At 36.9% G+C, this 22,331-nt stretch overlaps 1 protein-coding gene across 1 annotated transcript in view; it reads left to right on the forward strand.

Moving 5' to 3' along the window:
* LOC102871492 (synaptotagmin-10-like) overlaps positions 1-22,331 on the forward strand; it is a 78,499-nt gene that overhangs the window by 41,439 nt on the left and 14,729 nt on the right. The window contains exon 3 of the mRNA XM_006888209.1: positions 5,538-6,105. Coding sequence (XP_006888271.1) covers positions 5,538-6,105 — 568 coding nt within the window. The remainder of the gene's footprint in view (positions 1-5,537; positions 6,106-22,331) is intronic.

Here is a 22,331-nt window from a genome sequence, read left to right on the forward strand (position 1 = left end):
GGGCAACCCTCAATAATATGGATTGACTCAGTGGCTGGGGTAATGGAGATGGATATACTAGAGACTGTAACGTTGGCTTATGATAGAACAGGGTTCAGAGCTGTTGTACATAGGATCGCTATGAATTGCAGGCAACTTGACACCACATAACAACAACATACATACATACAGATTAAATAGCTATGAGAGAAAAATATAACGCTGACATGTTCTCTTCTTAATTTTAAACTACGTAATGTCAGTCTGTAGACTAAGGTGCACTTGATCCAGGGCATAGTCTTTGCAATTACTTGTTATGCATCAGAAAGCTGGACTATGACTGGGGATGATAGAAGAATTGATGCCTTTGAGCTGTGGTGCTGGAAAAGATTATTGAGTATACCACGGACTGTTAGAACAAAGAAGTTCATCCTGGAAGGGGTGAAACCAGACTAATGCTTGAAGTAAAAGATTCTGAAACTCCGTCTGACATATTTTGAACATGTTGCAAGGAGGGACCAGTCTTTGAAGAGGGCCATTATTCTTGGGAGCATGGAGGGACAGTGCAAGAGAGGGCGGCCCTCAACGAGATGGATTGATTCAGTAACTAGGTTAATGAAGATAAATGTGTCAGAAACTGTAAGAGTGGCATGTTGTACATAGGGTCGCTATGAGTCGCAGGTGACTGGATGACAGATAACAACAAGTGACCTGTTGCCCAGTTCACACAACAGCCTCTTGATTTAGGCATAGGTTTCACATGAGCAAAATTAAATGTTTTGGGATTTCCATTGTTCTCAGTATTAGCCATAACTTGTTATGATGCACACAGTCAAAATCTTTGCATAGTGAAGAAGGTTTAAATAGACATTCTTCTGATATTCTTTATTTTCAGCCAGGATCCATCTGACATTAGTAATGACTCCTTGGTGCCACAGTCTCTTCTAAATCCTACTCATATATTTATTCCTGAAATTTTTCAGTCAGTGAGGATTTTTGGTACAGTGATTCCATGTATTCCCTACATCTTTTGATGTTTCCTGGGTCATTCAATATATTGGCCAGCTGTATCTTTCAGTACTGTGTCTTGAGGCTTAAATTTGTTTTTCAGTTCTCTCAGCATGAGAAATGCAGAGTGAGTTCTTGCCTTTTTAGTGTCCAATTCCAACTCTCAGCGTGTTCCATTATGATATGTTGTTTTGTCTTCTCAAGCTGCCCTTTCCTTCTTGTAGAATTATTTAAGTTCTTTTTGGCATCAGTTTGAACTTGTATATGTGTAATTGATAGTCTGACCTACAATATGCCCTTGGCCTCATTTTGACTGCTGATATTGAGCTTCTCCTACGATTCCTTCCACAGTTGTAAACAACCTGATTCTTAAGCAGCCCATCAGATGGAGGCTATGTATAAAATCATTGTGGTGTTTTCTTTTTTTAAAAGGTATTTACAATGGCTAAATAACTGAACGTACAAAATTTGATCATTCTTTTTCTAGCCTCATTTCTGTCACCTGGTCCATACTTTGCAACTACTATTCCTTCTTTATCATTTCCAACATTTACATCCCAGTCATCAGTTGTCATTAACATATCTTGATTGCATGCTCAGTTAATTTTGGACTGCGAGATCTGGTAAAAATTTTTAATTTTTCCCTTTGGCTCTAGATGTAGGAGCATATATTTGAATAATAGTCATACTATCAGGTCTTCTTCGTTTGTGTATGGATAATATCCTATTACTCCCAACATTGTATTTCACGATAGAACTTGAAATTGACTTTTTTGACTCTGAATAAAACACTATTTGTCTTCTGTTTTTCATTCCCAGCATAGTGTGCCATGTGATTATGTGATCCAGAGTGGCCAAAGCTGGTCCATCTCATCTCATCTCAATAATGCTTAGAATGTAGATATTCATGCATTCCATTTAATTTTTCACAATTTATATTTTCCCCACATTCCAGCTACAAACTGTTCATGTTCTAGTTATTTAAGAACACATGCCACTAATTTTCTTAATTTTGATTGACTTCCCGTCTGGGATCTACCTCTAATAGTTTAATTAGCTATTTTCCTCTACTGTTCATAGAGGTTTTCAGAGGCTTATTTTTTAAGAAGTGGATGGTCAATCCTACTTCATAGTCTGTCTTAATCCTAGAGCTCTACAGGAATTCAAATATATGACATTGTTCTGCCCACGAAATGCCCCTCAAAAGAATTAATCCACACATTTGTAAATACAAATAAGCACTTTATTCCACATGTGGAGACTTTCTCCCTCCTTCAGAAGGTGGCGAGGGAAAAAGCCCCGAGTGCCCCCTCATAATTGCTTTTATGGCTTTCCTGGGTGCCACTGTCGGGGCGGGGAGATTGAGATCATGGTTGGTGGGTCAGGGGATCAGTCATGTGGGTCGGCTTTTGACGGGCTGGCTATTTTGCCCGCCTTTACTCTTTTTGTGTCACATAGACACTAGTTAATTCTTTACTTTGCAATGTAAGACAAGACTTACCCGGGGCATTTGTGTTTGCCTTAAGCTAAGAATTTTTATGGCCCACTTCTGCTTCTGGTATTAATGGGGGTTTATAAAAAATGGGGTTTATGCTGTCCCCTCAACATAAAATTCATATTGGAGGAAATTCCTTTACCTGAGAGAAAGTGATATAAATATGTGTCTTTATAAAGATGTTGACATTATTGATATGTACCTGGATTGATTCAGTGACTCGGGTCATGGGTATAGGTGTGTTAGAGACAATAAGATTGACACTGGATAGAAAAGGGTTTAGGGCTGTTATACAAAGGGTCCTATGAGTGACAGGTGGCTCCACGGCACATAAAGCAACAACCTTTGAATTTGAATCAACTCAAAGCTCACCTTTCAGGAGCTTTTCAGAGAGTGTAAATCACATGGGAGTGGGTGTAAATCACCTTTCTCCCGTGGAGCAGGTTCATTTATTCAAATCATGCACCTTCAAATTTTTAGCACAAATACTAAAATCATTAAGCTACAAGAGCTGCTTAGCTATAGTCAAATTTGGATTTAGTTACCTTTCAATATGTGAAACAGTCATGACTTGTCTTCATGAATTAGAAGATAAATCAGGTGCCACTGAGTTCATTCCGACTCATGGTAACCCCATGTATGCAGAGAGCTAGCATTAATTCCATCTTTACCCTTTGCCTTTGCTGCTTCCTAAGACCAACAATTCCTAACTACTTCTCAAATGCTTAAGTACTTCTGCATATTCACTAGCTTTTATTCAGCCTAAATAAATCTGTGTATGTACACCAGTTAATCAAGTATTAATTAAGCAATGACCTCAACATGACTTAGTATTGTACAAGGTATAAAACTGACTCTATAAATAAGAAAATAATGTAAATATGTAAACATTTTTTTTAGCTGAGTGCCCTGATAGGGTACTGGGTAGATGTTAGGTATAATAGGAAGAAATAAAGCTGGTGGAAATTTAATAGGGAAAACAAAATACAAGGTATAAGATTCTCAGGATGTTGGCCAAATAGCAATGGAGATGGAGAGGAATGAACTCAATGACTTTTTAAAAGGAAGCAGTATTAAAAACTAGAAAATTAATTAAATTTATTTGGTGAAGAAAAGTTTATTTAACATATATTTATATATTTTCAAGCACAAAAGACTGATAAAAATGGTAGACCTAATTTCACAGCTTGTATAACAGTGCTACTAGTGTGAGAAAATGATGACTTTGCTTGGTATTGAGATTTAACAAGAACAGTTTATAAATATTCCTTTGATTTTGAAAATACGATAATATAAAGTATATATCCAGAGTATACCTAGGCTCCTATCAGCTGCAAAAGAATTAGAATTTAAGAGTTGATGATTAATCTGAAGGTGAGATTCAAGCCTGGGAAGAAGACAATACCTAGTACTGAACCTCGAGGACATACTTATGTTGTCACAGTTCATACAGAAACCATGGAGGATTGAAAGAGAAGCAGATCTCACAAGACATTAGTAAGATGGCATATTCAATGTTCAGAAAATATTAATTACATTAATAATAACAGCATCAAAAGCTCAGGTTTTGTTTTAAAATTCTAGTATATTAATTTCAACTTTAAAAATCTGTATTCATTTATTCTTGGAGCTTCTGAAATTCTGTTTTGGGAAAAAAGGAAAATGTACTTATTTTGCCTGTTACACTATATAGTCTATTTAAAAGTAAATATTAATGTCATTATTTCAAGTATCCAAAATAAGAGAATGTGACAAACTGAGTTGTTGTTTGTTGCAGACCGAGAATAAAGTATTTTTATAATTCTTAATAATGAGACAGCCAGCCAGGAATGAGATAGAGCAGAGAGCATGAAAAACAGGGGGCCAGCAGTTCTTGACTGAAGACCCACATTCCAGCTTCCCTGCATCTTTATTGAAAATTATCAGGAAATAAATCACAAAGAGAAGTCAACGCAAATGAAGCCAAGCTCTTTCTATTGAAAACCTTCCCCTAGACTCAGGATGGAAGGGTTAGCAAATACATGAATCTGGTAAACCCGTAAGGATTGTCTTAGTGCCTCAGGGTGAATTCTAGCTTGTACTTCATCTCCCCCACATCCTGATAGCATTCAGTTTAGTACAAATATTTAGTTTTGACTTCCTATAGTTGTTCTTGTTGATTGTCATCAAGTCGAGCACAACTCATAGTGACCCTATGGACAAAAGGCCTGAAGCCTTTCTATAACTGTCATTGTTTCTGCAAGTTCATAGAGTTTCCGGAGGCATGTGGTTTGGAAACTGGAGTGGCATCCACTTCCTAAAGAACATGCCTCTGGAAACTCTATGAACTTTGAGAAACAATGATAGTCATAGAAAGGCTTCAGGCCTTTCGTTCATAGGTTCACTATGAGTCATGCTCGACTTGACAGCAAACAAGAAGAACTCATTTTGCCTGTCTGCTATCTATTCTATTTAAAAGTAAGTATTCATTTCATTATCTCAAGTATTCAAAAATTAGTTATTGCTATGTATTGTCAAGTCCTAACCAATCCATACATGACCCACCAGTGGGATTTTAGAAGTAGTAAATAACATGGGAAGAAATTATCTATCCTAACAACTATTAGATTCACACCCCATACCTTTACATTTGTAGTGCAATTCTTTAACACTGAATATAAGAATTGTATTGTAGCCACTGAAATTTAAAATACATAATACTATATCTAGATGAAGAGAAACCATCCACTTTTGGTTTCCACAATGCTGATATTTAAACATGCTCAGATAATTGATATTTATATTTTGTAGATTACTATAATCATATTTTTTAAATAATTCTGTATGGTTATATATCCTAATTTTCAAAAAGGTGATGTATGAAGTGTGTCTGGTGCTTGTATAATTTTAGCAGGTCTTTCTTTTCCTTTGAATATTGTATTTCTGCTTCATTAAAAGTAGCTCATTGATTATATAACTTAATTATCATGGGGTTTGGGAAGTTTTGCAATATAAATATACAGCAGCATCATCCAAACTATCTGCCTAAATTACATTTGTTTGTATGTGTGTACAGCCACAATTCTTTCCGAAGACATCTACCAAGGCAAATGCAGGTTTCCAGTGTTGACTTTAGCACGGGGACAGAACCTGTTCTACAAAGAGGAGAAACCACAACCAGCATTGGAAGGATAAAGCCTGAACTCTACAAACAGAAATCAGTTGACTCTGAGGGCAACAGGACAGAAGATGTAAAAACTTGTGGGAAACTTAATTTTACTCTCCAGTATAACTATGAAAATGAACTTCTTGTTGTTAAAATTATTAAAGCCTTAGATCTCCCCGCTAAAGACTTCACAGGAACATCTGATCCCTATGTGAAGATCTATCTTCTTCCAGATAGGAAAAAGAAATTTCAGACCCGTGTGCACAGAAAGACTTTAAATCCTCTATTTGATGAAACCTTTCAATTCCCTGTAGAATATGATCAACTAAGCAACCGTAAACTACATTTCAGTATATATGATTTTGACAGATTTTCTAGACATGACATGATTGGGGAAGTGATTCTTGATAATTTGTTTGAAGTCTCCGATCTCTCCAGGGAAGCCCCAGTATGGAAAGATATTCATTGTGCTACCACAGTAAGTAATAATTCTACTCACATATTGGTTTATATATGTTCTTTTTTGATATATAAAACTATTTCTCAGAAATAAATTTTGCAGGGTTATGGAGTTTATATCTTAAAAATCTACAAAGGTAGGATTTTATTAAATATGTACTAAAAATATAGTGTATGGCAGTATATGAATAATTCTAAATAATGTTTTCCTCTTAACTTCCCTACATGTTGAGTTGTCTACATATATGAATCCACATCTGTGTGCACATATATGTGGGCAGACACACACTCACACATACACTTTTTTTTTGCTACAGATTACATATTATTTGAAAATACTATTTAAAATTTACCTTAAAATGATATAATTCTGGAGTAAGATGGTAATATCCTTGAAGAGGAAATAGAATAATGAAAAGGAAGTAAATTAAGATGGTGTAGAATATTTTCAGGGGACAAAGTGGACTGAGTGGGAAATAAGAGAAGAAAGTGAAGAAGACTCAGACTATAAATATGACACATAAAGGACACTCTGGAGAATCTTTAAAGTCATCAAAATAAAAATCTTACTGCCTTTTGGTTGGAACTGGTTCATAGCTACTCCAGTGGGTTTCTGAGGTGTTAAGTAAGACAAGTGCTCTTTGGGTTAGCAGTGCAACTGCCTACATACTAGGCCTCCAGAGCTCTCTCTTTAAAGTCACATTGTTATTGCTGTTTGCCATTAAGTCAGAGCCAACCCATACCTGACCCTCCAGCATGTTTTCAGAGGCACTAAATTGCACAGTAGAAGACTGCCCATCTTTCTCCTGTGGAACATCTGGTAGATTTGAACAATGAGTCTCTGGGATTGCAGTGCAGCTTCTACGCACTGGGCCACCAGAGTTCCTTCTTTTTTTAAAAAAATAAAATTTTTATTTTATACTATGAATATTTTATATTATGAAGTTCATACACATTGTTTTTCACACCCGATCTTTCCCATTTCCTTTACCCACCCTTCCCACTACCATCAGATTGTGCGCCCCTATGATTATCCCCCTGCCCATCATCATCCTTCTGTTCCTGCCCTTCCCCTCCTTGGGTCCTCATACTAAGATAAGTAGTTAATCTCCTATTTCTACAACAATGGTCTTATACAGCATTTGTCCTTATGGGACTGAATTAGTTCACCTAACATAATGCTTCCCAGACCCTTCCAACTTAGGTAGTAATTTCCAAAATCATTGTTCTTACATGCTGCATAGTATTCTATTCTATTCTATTCTATTCTATTCTATTCTATTCTATTCTATTCTATTCTATGTGAATGTAGCATACTTTTTCAATCCATTTGTTTATTGTTAGACACGCCTTCTTTTAAAGCCTTGTTGTTGTTATGTGCCTTCAAGTCACCTTTATTTTATTTTTTTACCTTTATTTTATTTTTATCAAGAGAAATAAATTAGTGGAGCTATTATTGCATATGACAGCATTGTGTGTAGAGTGGATTATTGTTGTTTACCATAAGGTCAGAATCGACCCATAGCTAAACCTCTGGCAGATTTTCAGGAGCAGTGAATCATACAGGAGGAGATTGCCCATCCTTCCTTTGCTTGTACAGTGGATAGGAGTGGGGATTTGTGAAATGTAATAAAACCAATAGACTTCTAACTCATGTGTTAGTTTAGCTGAGATCTCTGGCAGTTCGAATCCCACAGTGACATTAAGGGAAAAAATGGAATTCACAGCCACAGAAACTTGTGGAGAGATACTATGAATTAAAACTGACTCTAAGGCAATGATTTCTAGTGTTCTGAGTGTGAGACAGGTGGCAAGGGAAACATAAAGGAACTAGTAGGTGCTGAATCATAAGAGAGCATTGTTTGCCTTACTCAAACATTCTCTAGATATTTATCTTGTTTGTCATGTGACTGTAAACTTTTAGAAAACGGAAATTATCTTGCATCCCCCTTGCAGTACATGTAAGTTCTTAGTAATTAATAAATATTTGTTGAACCAAAAAGGTAGCAAATTTTTATAGAAGATGAAGTATGAAAATGTATGTTAGTGCAAATTTACCACTATTACAGAGGGAGGAAAGGCAGTGAGTATCCATTTGACTATAAATCAGTAAGTATATGCAGTTCTACTTTATCGACATCAGCAACTTCCATTAGAAAAAAATTATCAATATATGACACAAATTTATATTTAAAAGTAGTCAGAATTATTTTAATTTTTATTGATTAGACTTAAAAAATATAGATCTTTTTCTCCTTGTTATTTGCCATCAAGTCAACTCTGACTCGTGGAGACCCTATGTACAACTGCTCTGAACCTTGCTATCTTGAGCCAACTTCATTATCTCTGACACACCTGTTGCCACTACCTCAGCCACTGAGTCAATCCATCTTATCCAGGATTCTTCTCTGTTGTACTGTCCCTCCACCCTTCCAAGCATGAGCTGCTTCTCCAAGGACTGGTCCCTCCTTGAAACATGTCCAAAGTATGTCAGATGGAGCTTCAAAATCTTTGCCTCCAAGTAGTAGTGTGGTTTCAACCTCTCTAGGAAGAACTTCTTTGTTCTCCTAGCAGCCCATATTCAGTACTCTTCTCCAGCACCACAATCACAATTCAAGGACAATGATTCTACTTCTATCATACTTAGTCATTATACAGCTCTCTGATGCATAGCAAGTAATTGCAGATACCATGGCTTGGATCAGTCTCCAAACTGACATTGTTGCTCTTCAGTATTCTGGAGAGGTTCCTAACAGAAGATTTTTTCCCAGTGCTATTCATGTTTTGATTTCCTGGCTGCTGGTACCAAGGATGTTGATTGTGGAGCCAAGCAAGCTGAAGCTGTTAAAATCTCAATTTATCACTATCAGGATACTGCCAATTGGCCCAATGGTAAGAATCTTTGCTTTTTTGATGTTGAGCGTCAATCCATATTAAATGTTGCCCTTGACCTTCTGCAGCAAATGTTTCACGTCCTGCTCAGTTTCAGCAAGCAAGATTGTGTCATCTGCATTATGGAGGTTGTTGATGAGTGTTCCTCCAATCCTGATGTCACATTGCTTCTCATAGAGCCCAGCCTCCCGGAAGATCTGTTCCACATGTAGACTGTAAAGATACAGAGATAGGATGCATTCCTGGTGTACACCATTAATGGTTTTGAACCATGCAGTGTTTCTTTGCTCTTTTCTGACATCTGCCTCCTGGTCTAACTATAGGTTTTTCCATAAGGATAATCAAGTGTTCAGGGATTCCTATCTTACTCAAGGTTAGCCACAATTTGATGTGTTCCACACAGTCAAATGCCTTTGAATAGTCAATGAAAAACAAATAGACATTATTCTGGTACTCTGTTTTCAGCTAAGACCTGTCTAACATTGGCTATATATTGTAAACTTGTATTATTAATTATAAATTTGAAATAACTTTTTAAATTTGCCTGAATTCTGTGTTCAAAATTAATTAATATTAAACATTTTTCATTTATGATTCAATCACTGAGAAATTGTTTAAAACGAGGATTAATATAAGAATTATTAATTTTTGAGATTGTATGACAAAGGTGTCTTTATCCTGTGTAAAAACAGTTTTTGTTTTATTTATTTATTTACTCATGTATTCAGTAAACACTTTTTCAGTATCAACCATGTTCTAGACACTTAAAAAAATGTTCACAAGAAAGGAAAGTACATGTGTATAACCACATTGACCTGGTTTTCAGTTATAAAATAAGTCTGAATCTATTATCTTCTAACTAAACATCTGTCAAGTATTATTTGAAAAAGTAGGCCTTGACATAAAAAATACAAAGAAACTATTGTGCTGATTGTGTCAAACATTCGAAGTACTAAATGTACTATTTGAGTTTGAAGTAATATATTTTAGTTAGAAGCAATATCTTTTATTACACAATTTTTAGCATATTTCTTTAAACCCATTGCCGTTTCTGATTGCCATTGAGTTTAGCACGACTCATAGCAACTCCATGAACAAAAGACCTGAACCTTGTTTTAAAACTATGATCATTTCTCTATGTTTGTAGACTTTCCAGAGGCATGTTGTTTAGGTAGTGGATGTCATTCCTGCACCTAACCATGTAATTTTAATTTGCCCTTGGCTATCCTGCAATCCCAAAACAATTGGTTCAAATTCACCAGCTGCTTCTTGGGAGAAATATGGGAAGACTCCTTTCATGTAGTTGACATCCTCATAGGGTCAGCTATGAGTTCCAACTTGACTGCACAAAATGGCAAGCAGATCTCTGAGTTTTCACTTAAAGGTCAGGATAATGTCTCAGGGCTATTGTGTTGTTATTTCAAACAGGTTTCAGAGGAGCTTCTAGACTAATACAGACTAGGAAGAAAAATCACTCCAAAAAGACAGTCAGTGAAACCCCTCTGGATCACAATAGCTCAGCCTATTATTCATGGAGTTTCTATGAGTCAGGGACTGGCTCTATGACAACTATGAGTAGATCATCAGAAAGAAGGTCACATGCTCCAGCATCTTTGAGAAACTTCTGCCATGATAACCAACTGATGGTTCTATTACAGAGAAAGCCTTAGCTATAACATATGTTGCTGTTATTGTTAAGTGCCAACAAGTTGAGTACAATTCATAGTGACTATATGAACAACAGATCTGATACCCTGTCCTATGCTGTGCCAACCACTCCATCTCTGAGATACTTGAGCCCATTGCTCCAGTCACTGTATTAATCCAACTGCTTGAAGGTCTTCCTCTCTTTTGCTGACCTTCCACCTTTCCAAGCATCATGTCCCTATCCAAGGAATAGACTATCCTAGCAACATGCTCAAAGTATATGAGATAAAGTTATATCATTTTTGCCTCTAAGAAGAACTTTGCACCTTTCTCAAGACATATCTGTTTGTTCTTTTGACAGTCTGTGGGATATTTAGTACTTGAATCATCACAGTTCCAGGCATCAATTCTTCTTCTGTCATTCATGTACATTGCCCAGCAAGGAATTGGAAAGACCATAGCCCAAATCAGACACTTCTGAATCCTCAAACTAACATCATTGCTCCTCAATGATTTGGAGAGGTTCATGACTGCAGACTTTAATAGTGGAGTGTTTCTCCTCATCTCCTGACTACCAAGGGTGTTGACTGTGGAACCAATTAAGAAGAAATTGTTGACAGTTTCAATATTTTTTCCCATCTATCATGATGTTGCCTATTGGGCCAATGGTGAGAATTTTTGTTTTCTTAACATTGAGATGCAATTAATATTGAAGGCTGTATTCTTTGATCTTCTGCAGCAAGCGGTTCAGGCCCTTCTCACTTTCAGCAAGCAAAGTTGTGTCATCAATATAATGTAGGTTATTGATGAGTCTACCTCCAATCCTGATGCCATGTTTTGCTTCATACAATTTGCTCAGGGTACAATTTGAAGGCCTCTCTAGAGTGCTGAAAAGCAAAGGTACTAGTCTAGAGACTAAGGTGTGATACAGGCCATGGTCTTCACAGTTACTTGCAAGAGCTGTAGAGAACTGGACAATGTATAAAGATGACAGAAGAAGAATTGATGCCTTTGACTTTTGGTGCTAGAGAAGAGTATTGAACATTCCATGGACTGCCACAACAGTCTCTAAACACAGTAGAGAAGTACATGAGGAGTTGTGCTGCTAACCTGAAGGATATACTTCTGCAATGATCAGAATCCACGAGTAGCTCCTTGGGAGAAAGATAGGTTTTCTTCTCCCATTGCTATTTACAGCTTGGGAAACATGATGGAGGGTTGCAGTGAGTGAGGTGGAAATAATCCAATAGCAGTTAGTCTCGTTATTTTGAGACCAGTATGCTTTTATAATATAATTGGGATATATTTCATGGTAGATTTTCGGTTAGCTTAGAGTTTAGTTAAATCTTATTTGTTTCTGAAACTGACATAAAAAATAGAAATAAAGACTTTGGTGCAAAAAAAAAAATGGCTACATGCTGCTATTATGATAGAAGATAGCTTTAGAGATTGGGCCTTTCTATACCAGCTAAATCCATTCAGTAATAATTTAAGTAGTTTTACTGACATGTGTTCATTAAATAGGCACTATTATTCCTTTTGGTTTGTGATGTTGGCAAAGAGCAGTGACTACACCATGGACCAACAAAAGAATACATAAATCTGCCTTGGATGAAGTGCAACTTAGAGGGTTCTTTAAAAGCAAGGATCGTGAAACTTCCTTTCACATACTTTGGGCATGTTTTCAAGAGGGTTCAGTTCTTGGAAAAATGCATTTTGCTGGGAATTACAGAGAGGTAGAAAAAGAGTGGAAGACCCTCAAAAGCACTGTGAATCCATCAACAGTATGGTGAAGATTGTGAGGATGGTACAGAATAAAAGAGCAAGTTTTAGATCTGTTGTTCGTAGGGTCACTTTGAGTCATGGTCTGATCAATGGCACCTAGCCTTGCTCCTTTTTATAAGGCACATGATCTAATGTCATCAAACATGCCCCTCTCCTCCCTCTTGGACAACTGAAATGGTCTCCCAATTGCTTTCCTCAGTGTAATTAGGGATTTTGGCACTTGATTCAGTTTCTCTGTCTTTCCACTACCTTCTGAAGAGACTTAACCAATTCGGTGCCCATACTTTCTGTTCCCTTATGAAATCCCACTATACCTACTCTTTCTAATATGGTGGATTTTGAACCTTCCCTTTTCATCACTCTCCTGTATGATTACTCTGCTTTGTTTTGATCATATTCAAAGTAATATATTTTTAATGTTTCCTAACCTTTTTATTTGCTGGTACTCCTGTCGAAAACATAATTTTCCCTTCCTATTCTTGCCTACTGAAAACTTTCTAGATTCAACTTAGACATCTCTTCCATAGAGAAACCTGACTTGACTTACTTCTCTTTCTACTGGGTACTTCTTCCTCTTGCACCAACACTAAACTGTACATGCACTTAGTGAAGTGAGAAAAACCTTAGTAGTGGAAGATGCTTGATATCTCCTGTCTGTCCCTCCTGATTCACTCTTCATTGTTGTCAGTCCTGTTTGGTGATGCAGAAGGCTACCTTGTTTACTTCATAGACTCTGACCTCTAAGCTCTTGAATAAGAATTCCAGGTGGGAAGGGAATGATGAATATTTATTTTCCTTAGGTCCTCCACTGCAACTTTACTTCAAGCTGGCTTTGTTTTTCATCTGAGTTTCTTCAAAACAGCCTGTTCTTCCTCCCTACATTTTTCTGCCAATCTAGGCAACTGTTCTTTTCTAGTTCTCTTAGACCGAGGGTTCATTCTCCCCTGTGGCCATTAGTTCCAGGGTTCTGCCCTATCTTTTGTTGTTTTTCTATTTCCTGCTCACATATCTCTATCTCCCTCATTAATCCCATTGGAATTACTCAGATGTGATTGTATTATCTGATTTCAGTTGATACCCAAAAGAAAGAAAATTATTTCTGATTATAATTCTTTGTGGACCATGCCATGTGTCTGAAATGAAAGTTTTCAAATGTAGAATATCAGAATGAATTCTGATAACTCTAAACCTCTTTACTCTTTACCAAATAGAAAAGGTGAATAGAACCCTTTAATTTCACATTTTAATGTAATTGAGGGGGGGAAAACACATAAAAAATCAACAAAATTTCTGTTTCTGAAAACCAACATTTCAGATAGAAATTATACAGTTGCTATTTGGAAGAGTCTAGCAAAAAAACCTTCTCTATTTAGGTTGTTTTTATAGATTTCAGAATATATCATTTGGGCTAGCACAAATGTCTTACTTTAAAAATTTAAGATGGAAATACTTACAAATGCTTTTACATATTTTTGCTTTATCAGAGACGGTGAAGATAGAATTAGATAGGATGCAGGTACTGCTTTTCATAAGGTCGCCATGAGTCCTCCTTGACTGGATGACAACTAGCAACAACAACATACTAAATGCAATTTAAACTTTTCTAAATGCAACGAAGATTATGAATAGTAACTAGCATAAAAATTGAATGAGCTGATTTTTGTTTGTTAACTGCTTACATGCACTTTTTTCATCTCTTGTAATGTCCCCTGCATTTCTTTTCCATTTTGCTATTTATTAGACTGTGTAATCAAGTGCTTTCTTTGGTTAAAACTATATATAAGTAAGACCAATAAATCTTAGGTACCTTAAGTTTTGGGAGATTTTCTAGAGTAAAATGCAGAAAAAGTAACAGATTGAAAACTTTTACATATTAATGTAAAAGTTCTCAAGTGTATTCCAGTTTTTGAGAACTATTATTGTAGAAAAGGAACTTCAAGATAAGTTTTTCCTTTTATAGTTTTTAAAAAGTACTTATATATTTGAAATAAAGTGTGTAGTCCTTTCAGATTTCTTTTAATTAGAAGAGAAACATAGTTTCACTAAATGCCAATAAGATCCCTAGATGCTTTGTAGGAAATGGACCTGGGGATGGGGCATGTCAAGGATGAAACCACAATAACTAATTTAACATATGTTCTAAAACTGGATGAAACCAAATTCATCTAATTCAGATATATACATAAATCAATAGTATGTATAAGAGTTTTGTTTTGCTTTTAACTTTTGAAAGTTTTATCTGTCAATCTATTTATTAAATATTCTTAAGGAGATCTGTATGTAATTTATTGGACAAGTTCCTATAACTACATCAATGCAAGATATTTTTAAGGATAAATCTTCAGATTTTCACCATGAAATTAATGACACCTAATATCCATGACTAAGGAAAGAATTCTTTTAAAATTTGCTTTTTCTTCTTATGTACCAACTATCTCCTGTTTTCTTCATGGTCTTTATTACCTAAGAGATTTGATTTGTTAAATCTAGGAATGATTGTCTTAGAGCCTCAGAACTCTCTGTCTTTGCAACAATAGCACTCCATGGCTCCTGACAGCTAAAGGTCATGGTTGTGCTGGATAAGAGTGAAATTATTGGGGCAGGTACGTTTAGTTCTTTCTTGAAGTTGGAAATAAAAATAGACCTCCCTCTTAACAGAAACATGAACACTGTTAAATAGCTTCCCCAACAGGAGCAGCTCTTGGTCATTAACTGTTATCACTCTGTGACCCTAGGATTTGTGAGTAGCTCATGTCTGTCTGCCATATTCTCTGGCTGATTGGTATTTTGCTTGTTTGCTTCATTTATTTTTATTCACATTTTTTCTTGTTGTGTACCATCGAGTCAGATCCGACTGACATAGGAGCATCTGGTGGGTTCGAACTGCTCTCCTTCGGGATTGTAGCACAGCTTCTTGCTATTAGGCCACCAGAGCTCCCCTCTGTCTGGTTTTTGTCCTGGCCAAACACTGTGCTTAAGAATATGTGCTTAATAAAGTGTATTCATTCCTTCAAGCAGAAATACATGAAAGCCTTGCTGAAGGGAACTTGCTAAAACAGGTTTTTCCCCCCCTGTATTTAAGTGGAGATGGCAGAAGAAGAAAAATAATTAAAATATGATATAAAACTCCTAGAATCAAACCTAGCTTTGTGATAGAAATCTTTTTTTCCATCCCCGCTTTCTTCCCCACTAAGTACAATGAATGTTAAGTTAATCAGAATCACTGATTCTGAAAAGAGGAAAGGCGGAGAGGAAATGCTTTTTGGAAATTGTGCTCCCTTGAAAGAAAAGAAAGGAAGTGAACTAGCAACTTGAAAAGGGTTATAAAGTTAATTACACCATCTAGTTGTATTCAATCAAACAGCTTCCTCTTTGCTCGACTCTCAAAGTTACCAGACTTAACATCAGATGGGCTGTAATCCCAGATTATTACATTAGATTAGATAATGATCCATCTCTGTCTTCAGATGGCTCAAAAACTGCTGTGATCATTGTCTGTTCATAGTAACCACAAATGGCTATGCCCTTACACAATTCCAGAGGACTTCCTTTACACAGACCATATACCATAACCTGCAAACTCCAAACACAGGTTGGCTCACTGTGTGTGTTGATGGCAGTTGGGAGGGAGGTTGCTATTTATTCCCTGATTACTGAACAGCATTCTCCTTGCCACAACCACTAATGTTATAATCTAAAGTGATGCTTTTATAATGAATTATTCATCCACTTAATCTAACCACGCAGTTTGAATCCACCAGCTTCGGTCTCCTCCCATACTACTGGTTGCCTCTGAAAACTGGCTAAAGGATCAGTGATGGGTCCATTCCAACAATATAGTACAGAACAACAACAACAATATATCAATGACTACACTTTGCACTCATTCCATACATTATTGTCATGTACCATCAAGTCAGAACCAACTCTTCGTTGACCCTCCGGCAGTTTTTCAGAGGCAGTTAATCGCACGGGAGGAGATTGCCTATTTTACTTTCCCTTTTGCATTGACTTTCAACCCACCTAGGTAATTGTTGTTACCAATGAACATGTACTGCAGAAAAAAATTTTTTAAAAATCAAGGTTTGTCATAACAGGGTTAAGTGTTCCTAAAATAAGGTCACTGAAGGGCAGGTGGACTATCACTTCAGCGCATTCTCTATTTTGCTAAGAATGTCTGGTTGGCCAGAGCCTGGTGATCTCTGTTTGATCCTCCGGACAGTGTTAGCTATGCATGCCTCACCTTTAGAGCACCTTTATATGCCTTTGTTACTAATTCCCTTTACCTTTGGTCATTTTTCTAGGTTTGGCTTACATGTTACTAACCTCTGAAAATCTCCTAAAATCATCAGGGGAAGAAGCTCAGATTCCTTTTCTCTCTGTCCTTATAATTGTTGTTGTTGTTAGGTGCCATTGAGTTGAGTACGACTCATAGTGACCCTATGAACAAAAGATCTGAACCCTGTTCTATCCTGGCTATCGTTACACTTCCTGACACACAAGAGCCCATTGCACCTTGTTAATCGACCTGGTTGACTCTCCTTTGCCGACCCTCCACCCTTCCCAGCGTTATGTCTCTTTCCAAGGAATAGTTCCTCCTAGCAACATGTCCAAAATACATGAAACAAAGCCTCATCATTCTTGCTTCCAAAGAATTGCTCTTCTCCAACACCAGAGCTCAAAGACATCAATTTTTTTTTTCTGTCATCCTTATTCATTGTCCTGCTCTCAGATGCATAGCAAATAATCAGAAAGACCATGGCCTGAGTCAGATGCACCTTAGTCCTCAAACTGACATTATTACTCTTCAATAATTTGGAGAGGTCCCTAACTGCAGACTTTCCCTGTGTAGTGTGTCTCCTTATTTCCTGGCTTCTGGTATCAAGGGTTTTAATTGTAGATCCAAGTAAGATGAAGTTGTTGACAGTTTCAGTGTGTTCTCCATCCATCATGATGCTACCTATCAGTCCAGTTATAAGAATCTTTATTTCCTTGACATTGAGATACAATCCATGCTGCAAGCTACATTCCTTGATCTTCTGCAACAAGTGCTTCAAGTCTTCTTTCAGCAGGCAAGGTTGTATTTTCCTTATCATTAAAACCTCAAATTCCTCTAAAAAGCATTTACATTACTAAATTTAAAAAGGCATATACTTTAATATTGTGCAGAATTTTGTTTTTACTTCAGCTTTTTTGATAATTAATGATGTGATGTGTGATGAACCTTTAATTAATTGCTTGATTGATATTCAGAGAGAAATAACATGTTCAAGGTCACGTACAAACCCAAACACCAAACCCAGTTCCATCATGTTTCTTTCTATTTATAGAAACCCCCCATTGGGTTTATCAGGCTTTAAATAAATATTTACAGGAGGAAACTGCCTATCTTTTTTTCCCTTGGAACAGCTGGTAGATTCAGATTGCAGATCTTTTGTTAGTAGTGTATTATTTAATGCAGTAACTCTACATAAGCTCTGGCTAATTTTCCTAGTTATTGTGACCCATGATGAGCCCATGTAAAACAGAACAAAATGTTGTCTGGTCCTGTACCATTTCCACAATCATTGGTATGGTTGAGTACAGAGTTGTTGCTATTGTATATTTTCTGTGTCCTCCAACATAAAGTGCTCATCTTCTGGAACTTGTTGTTCATTGCCATTGAATCAGAACTGACACATAGCTGACTCTCCAGTGAGTTGTCAGAATATGAAATCACATGGGTAGATATTGCCCTTTTTTCTCTTTCAGAGATGTTTACTTTGGGGTTCACAGTGCAACTCCTTACCCAGTAGGCCACCAGAGCTCACTGTATCAGACAGCAATCTGGATTCATAGCATTTTCTTTGGCAAATTTTAGATAGAGTGAGCCTGTGGGAGCTCTGCTGGAATAGTCAAACATTGGTGATCCAGTTAGTATTTGAAATACTAGTGACATAATTCCTGCTTCATAGCAGCATGCAGGGCACCACAATATGGCAGATTTACAGACAGGCAGTGGACATAGGCTCTGTTGTTCTTGTGGTTAGGTGCTGTCAAGTAGCCTGTAACTCATAGTGGCTCTACGTACAATATCTCTGAACCCTGCTCTAATTTGAGCCAATTTAATTGTCTCTAACACACCTACTGACATTACCCCAAGTCACTGAATCTACCCCTATCATCCAGGGTCTTCCTCCCTTGCACTGTCCCTCCACCCTTCAAAGCATAATATACTTCTCCAAAGCCTGATCACTCCTGGCAACATGCTCAAAGTATGTCAGATGGAGTTGCAAAATCCTTTCCTCCAAGGAGCAGCCTGGTTTCACCCTCTCTCAGATAGTCTTGTTTCCTTAGCAGTCCATAGTATATTCAATACTCTTCAGGATCACAGCTCAAAGGCATCTATTCTTCTTCTATCGTCCTTAGTTTAGTCATAGTTCAGCTCTGTGATGCATAGCAAATAATTATGAAGACCATGGCCTGGATCAGGCTCACCTTGGTCTCCAGATAGACATTGTTGCTCTTCAGTACTCTAGAGAGATCCCTGACAACAGATTTTCCAATGCAATTCATCTTTTGATTTCCTGTCTGATGGTGCCAAGAGTGTTGCTTATGGAACCAAGCAAAGTGAAGCTGTTAACAATCGATCATGATGCTGCCAGTTAGCCCATTGGCGAGAATCTTTGTTTTCTTCATTCTGAGCATCAGTCCGTATTGAATGTTTCAATTCTTGACCTTCCGCAGCAAATGTCTCAGATCCTCCTGAGTTTCAGCAAGGAAGGTTATATCATTTGAATAGCACACACTGTTGATGAATCTTCTTCCTATCCTGATGGCACGTTCCTCCTCATAGAGCCCAGCCTCCCAGATTATCTGTTCCACCTTTAGATTGAAAAGATGTGGACATAGGATGCATCCCAGAGGAATCTTTTGCCTTGATCACTAATGTTCACCCATGAGAACTCGCTAACAGAAAAATCAATGCCTAGAGAATGAAAGAACATTTAATACAACTGGATTGTAAACTTTGGCAGTTGTGGAAAGATAAGGAAAATTTTGTAAGAAGTTAGGGTCTACATTTGTCATGCTGAGGAGGTTGAATTTTATCTTGTAGATCCCGTGTATCCAACTGATTTCAAAGATTCAAACAAAACTCCTAAGTTTTTTGTTTGTTTGCAGAGCCACAGGGTACCATGGTCCTAAATATTCTTTCCTTGTAAATCTGCAACTAGTTAAACTTCAGTTTCTCTGCCTTGCAGATTGTCTCTTTCCTAATATGGCATATTGCTTGTAAATTTGCATTATAGCAATCTTACTGGACAACTTGTTCTTGATCTTATAATCCAGCCATTAGCACCAATAGATCTTTTGTGATCTTTCTGATGAAGTTCTACCAGCTATACAACAAAGAACACTTGAAAGGACTTATCCACAAATTTCTGAATATGCTCAAAATATATGTGCTATTTAGTTACCATTTTAACAATGTTTAACATAATAAAGTTTTATAGCTGGAAAAGAAACTAATTCACTTCCTTGAAAGCAGTCATGCTATGAAAAGGAAACTGAAGTCAAGTGAGGTTAAATAGGATGCTAACTGTTAAATCCTGTTATTTTCTCAAGTGAATGAGAGGATGTGGGCCTGAAAGCAATGAGAACCATAAAGTAGTCTGAATATAGTAAATCCATCCTTGGTTTAACTTCTCTGTATCTTCATATTGTGAGTAGGTGAAATAAGGACTAAGAGCTTAACAAATAAGTTAATTTGACCTAGTACACATTTTAACACTTTTATATATGTGAGGAAAACCATATACTTTCTAACTACCCAGAAAATGTGGAAAACAGGCTGTATGTAGGTTGCAAAGTGGGTGTGACCACTCCTATCACTATAGAAAACAACTGTTGTATTTTATTTTATTTTTTCCAGTTAAATCTTGCTATAGCTTGCTTAGCCATGTATCTCTGAATTAAAAACTTTTCTTCACCCTTACCTTTCCACAGTTACTTTGCTGCAATCGCCTCTCCCTTATTTACCTATGTACTAACTTAGCTACTCAAAGAACTATCTTTCAAGTATGATTTATTTTCTTCATTATTATTTCTGAATATTTGTTTATTCCAGGCATTTTGTATACACAATTTAGTCCTTAATGCCACCTTGGGATATAGATATTCTTTTCATCATTTAACCTGTGATTAAACTGACATTACAGAAGTCAAATATTTTTCAATATTTTGAAAAAATCCTCACCATAGGAGATGTAGGATTTGAACCTTGAGACACTGCAGTTGTGATATTGTGGTGTACTGTCCCATTGACTATGACATGTAGTGATCCTGTGAGCAATGGCTCTGAACACTGCCCTTTCCTGAGGTAGTATTGCTATCGCTGACCCATCTGTGACAGTTATTGTGTCAATCCATCTCATCCAGGGTCTTCCTCTCCTGCACTGTTTTTCCACCTTTCCAAGTATTATGACCTCCAAAACTGGTTCTTCCTGGTACCATGCCCAACGTAAGTGAGATGGGGCTTCAAAACCCTTGCCTTCAAGGAGCAACCTGGTTTGCTCTCCAGGACAGGTCTGTTTATCATCTTAGCAGTTCATGGTATGTTCAGTACTCTTCTCTAGCATCAAAGGCATCTACTTTTTTGTCATCCTTAGTGACTGTCCAGCTCTCAGATGCATAGCAAGTGACTGAGAAGACCTCAGCCTCAACAAGGTACACCATAGTCTCCAGACTGACATCATTGCTCTTTTGCACTCGAAAGTGATTCATGACAGCAGATTTTTTCAATGCAACTCATCTTTTGATTTTCTGACTGCCGGTGCATTCTGGCACAATCTTCTTTCAGCTGAGATCCATCTGACATATGCAGTGACATATCATCCCTAGTGCCAATTCCTCCTCTAAATCTAACTTGTATTTCTGGCGGTTCTAGTCCTTTTTGGATAATCTTCAGTAAGATTTTGCTTGCTTATGATATTAGTGATATTGTCCATTGATTTCCACATTCTCTTGAGTCACCTTTTTTGGGGAATAGGGATATATATGGATCTCTTCCAGTCAGTTGGCCACACAGTTGTCCTCCAGATTTCTTGGCATAAACTGGTGAGCACATCCAGGGCTACATCAGTTTGTTGAAATATATCCATACATGCTCCATCAGTTCTTGGGGCCTTATTTTTGCCAATTCCTCCAGAGAAGTTTAAACTTTCTCTTTCATTACTATGACTTCTTGATCATATGCTACTTTAAAAAATGTTTCTGTGTCAGCCAATTCCTTTTGGTATCATGACTCAATGTATTCCTTCCATCTTTTGATGCTTCCTGGATCATCCAATATTTTGCATAGCATCTTTAAGTATTACAACTTGAGGCTTGAATTTGCTCTTCAATTCCTACATCTTGAAGAAGTTGAGCAAGTTCTTCCTTTTTGGTCTTCTGACATTTTGTTATAATACTTTGCTTTATTTTCATGAGCTGCCCCCTTTGAAATCTTCTGTTCAACTCTTTAACTTGCTGATTTCTTCCCCTTGTGTTGGCTTCTTAACATGTAGTGCAATCAATGTCAGTCTCTTCTGACATCCATCTTGGACTTTTCTTCCTCCTCTTTCTTTGTAATGATCTTTTGTTTTCTTCATAGATTCTTTTTTTATAAAGCTCTCAAGTTGATTTATTTTTAAATTTTTTTTTTATTTTAATTGAGGTTTTAATGAAAGTTTATAAAGAACTTGGGTTTCTATCCATTCACTGTTGCACATTTTCCTCCCTACCCATTCACCCAGTTCACTTTTCTCTTTGGAAAAAAAAATATTTCATTGTTGCACAACTTCCCCCTCACCCTAAGTCCACTTTACTATACAGCTCTTCTTCTGGACTGTTGTCATGCAAATAATACCTAATCATATACATAGATGATATTCTTATTAGTAC

This window comes from Elephantulus edwardii, unplaced genomic scaffold, assembly GCF_000299155.1.
Source record: "Elephantulus edwardii isolate Elephantulus edwardi_28Jun2011 unplaced genomic scaffold, EleEdw1.0 scaffold00065, whole genome shotgun sequence".
Taxonomy (NCBI): Eukaryota; Metazoa; Chordata; class Mammalia; order Macroscelidea; family Macroscelididae; genus Elephantulus; species Elephantulus edwardii.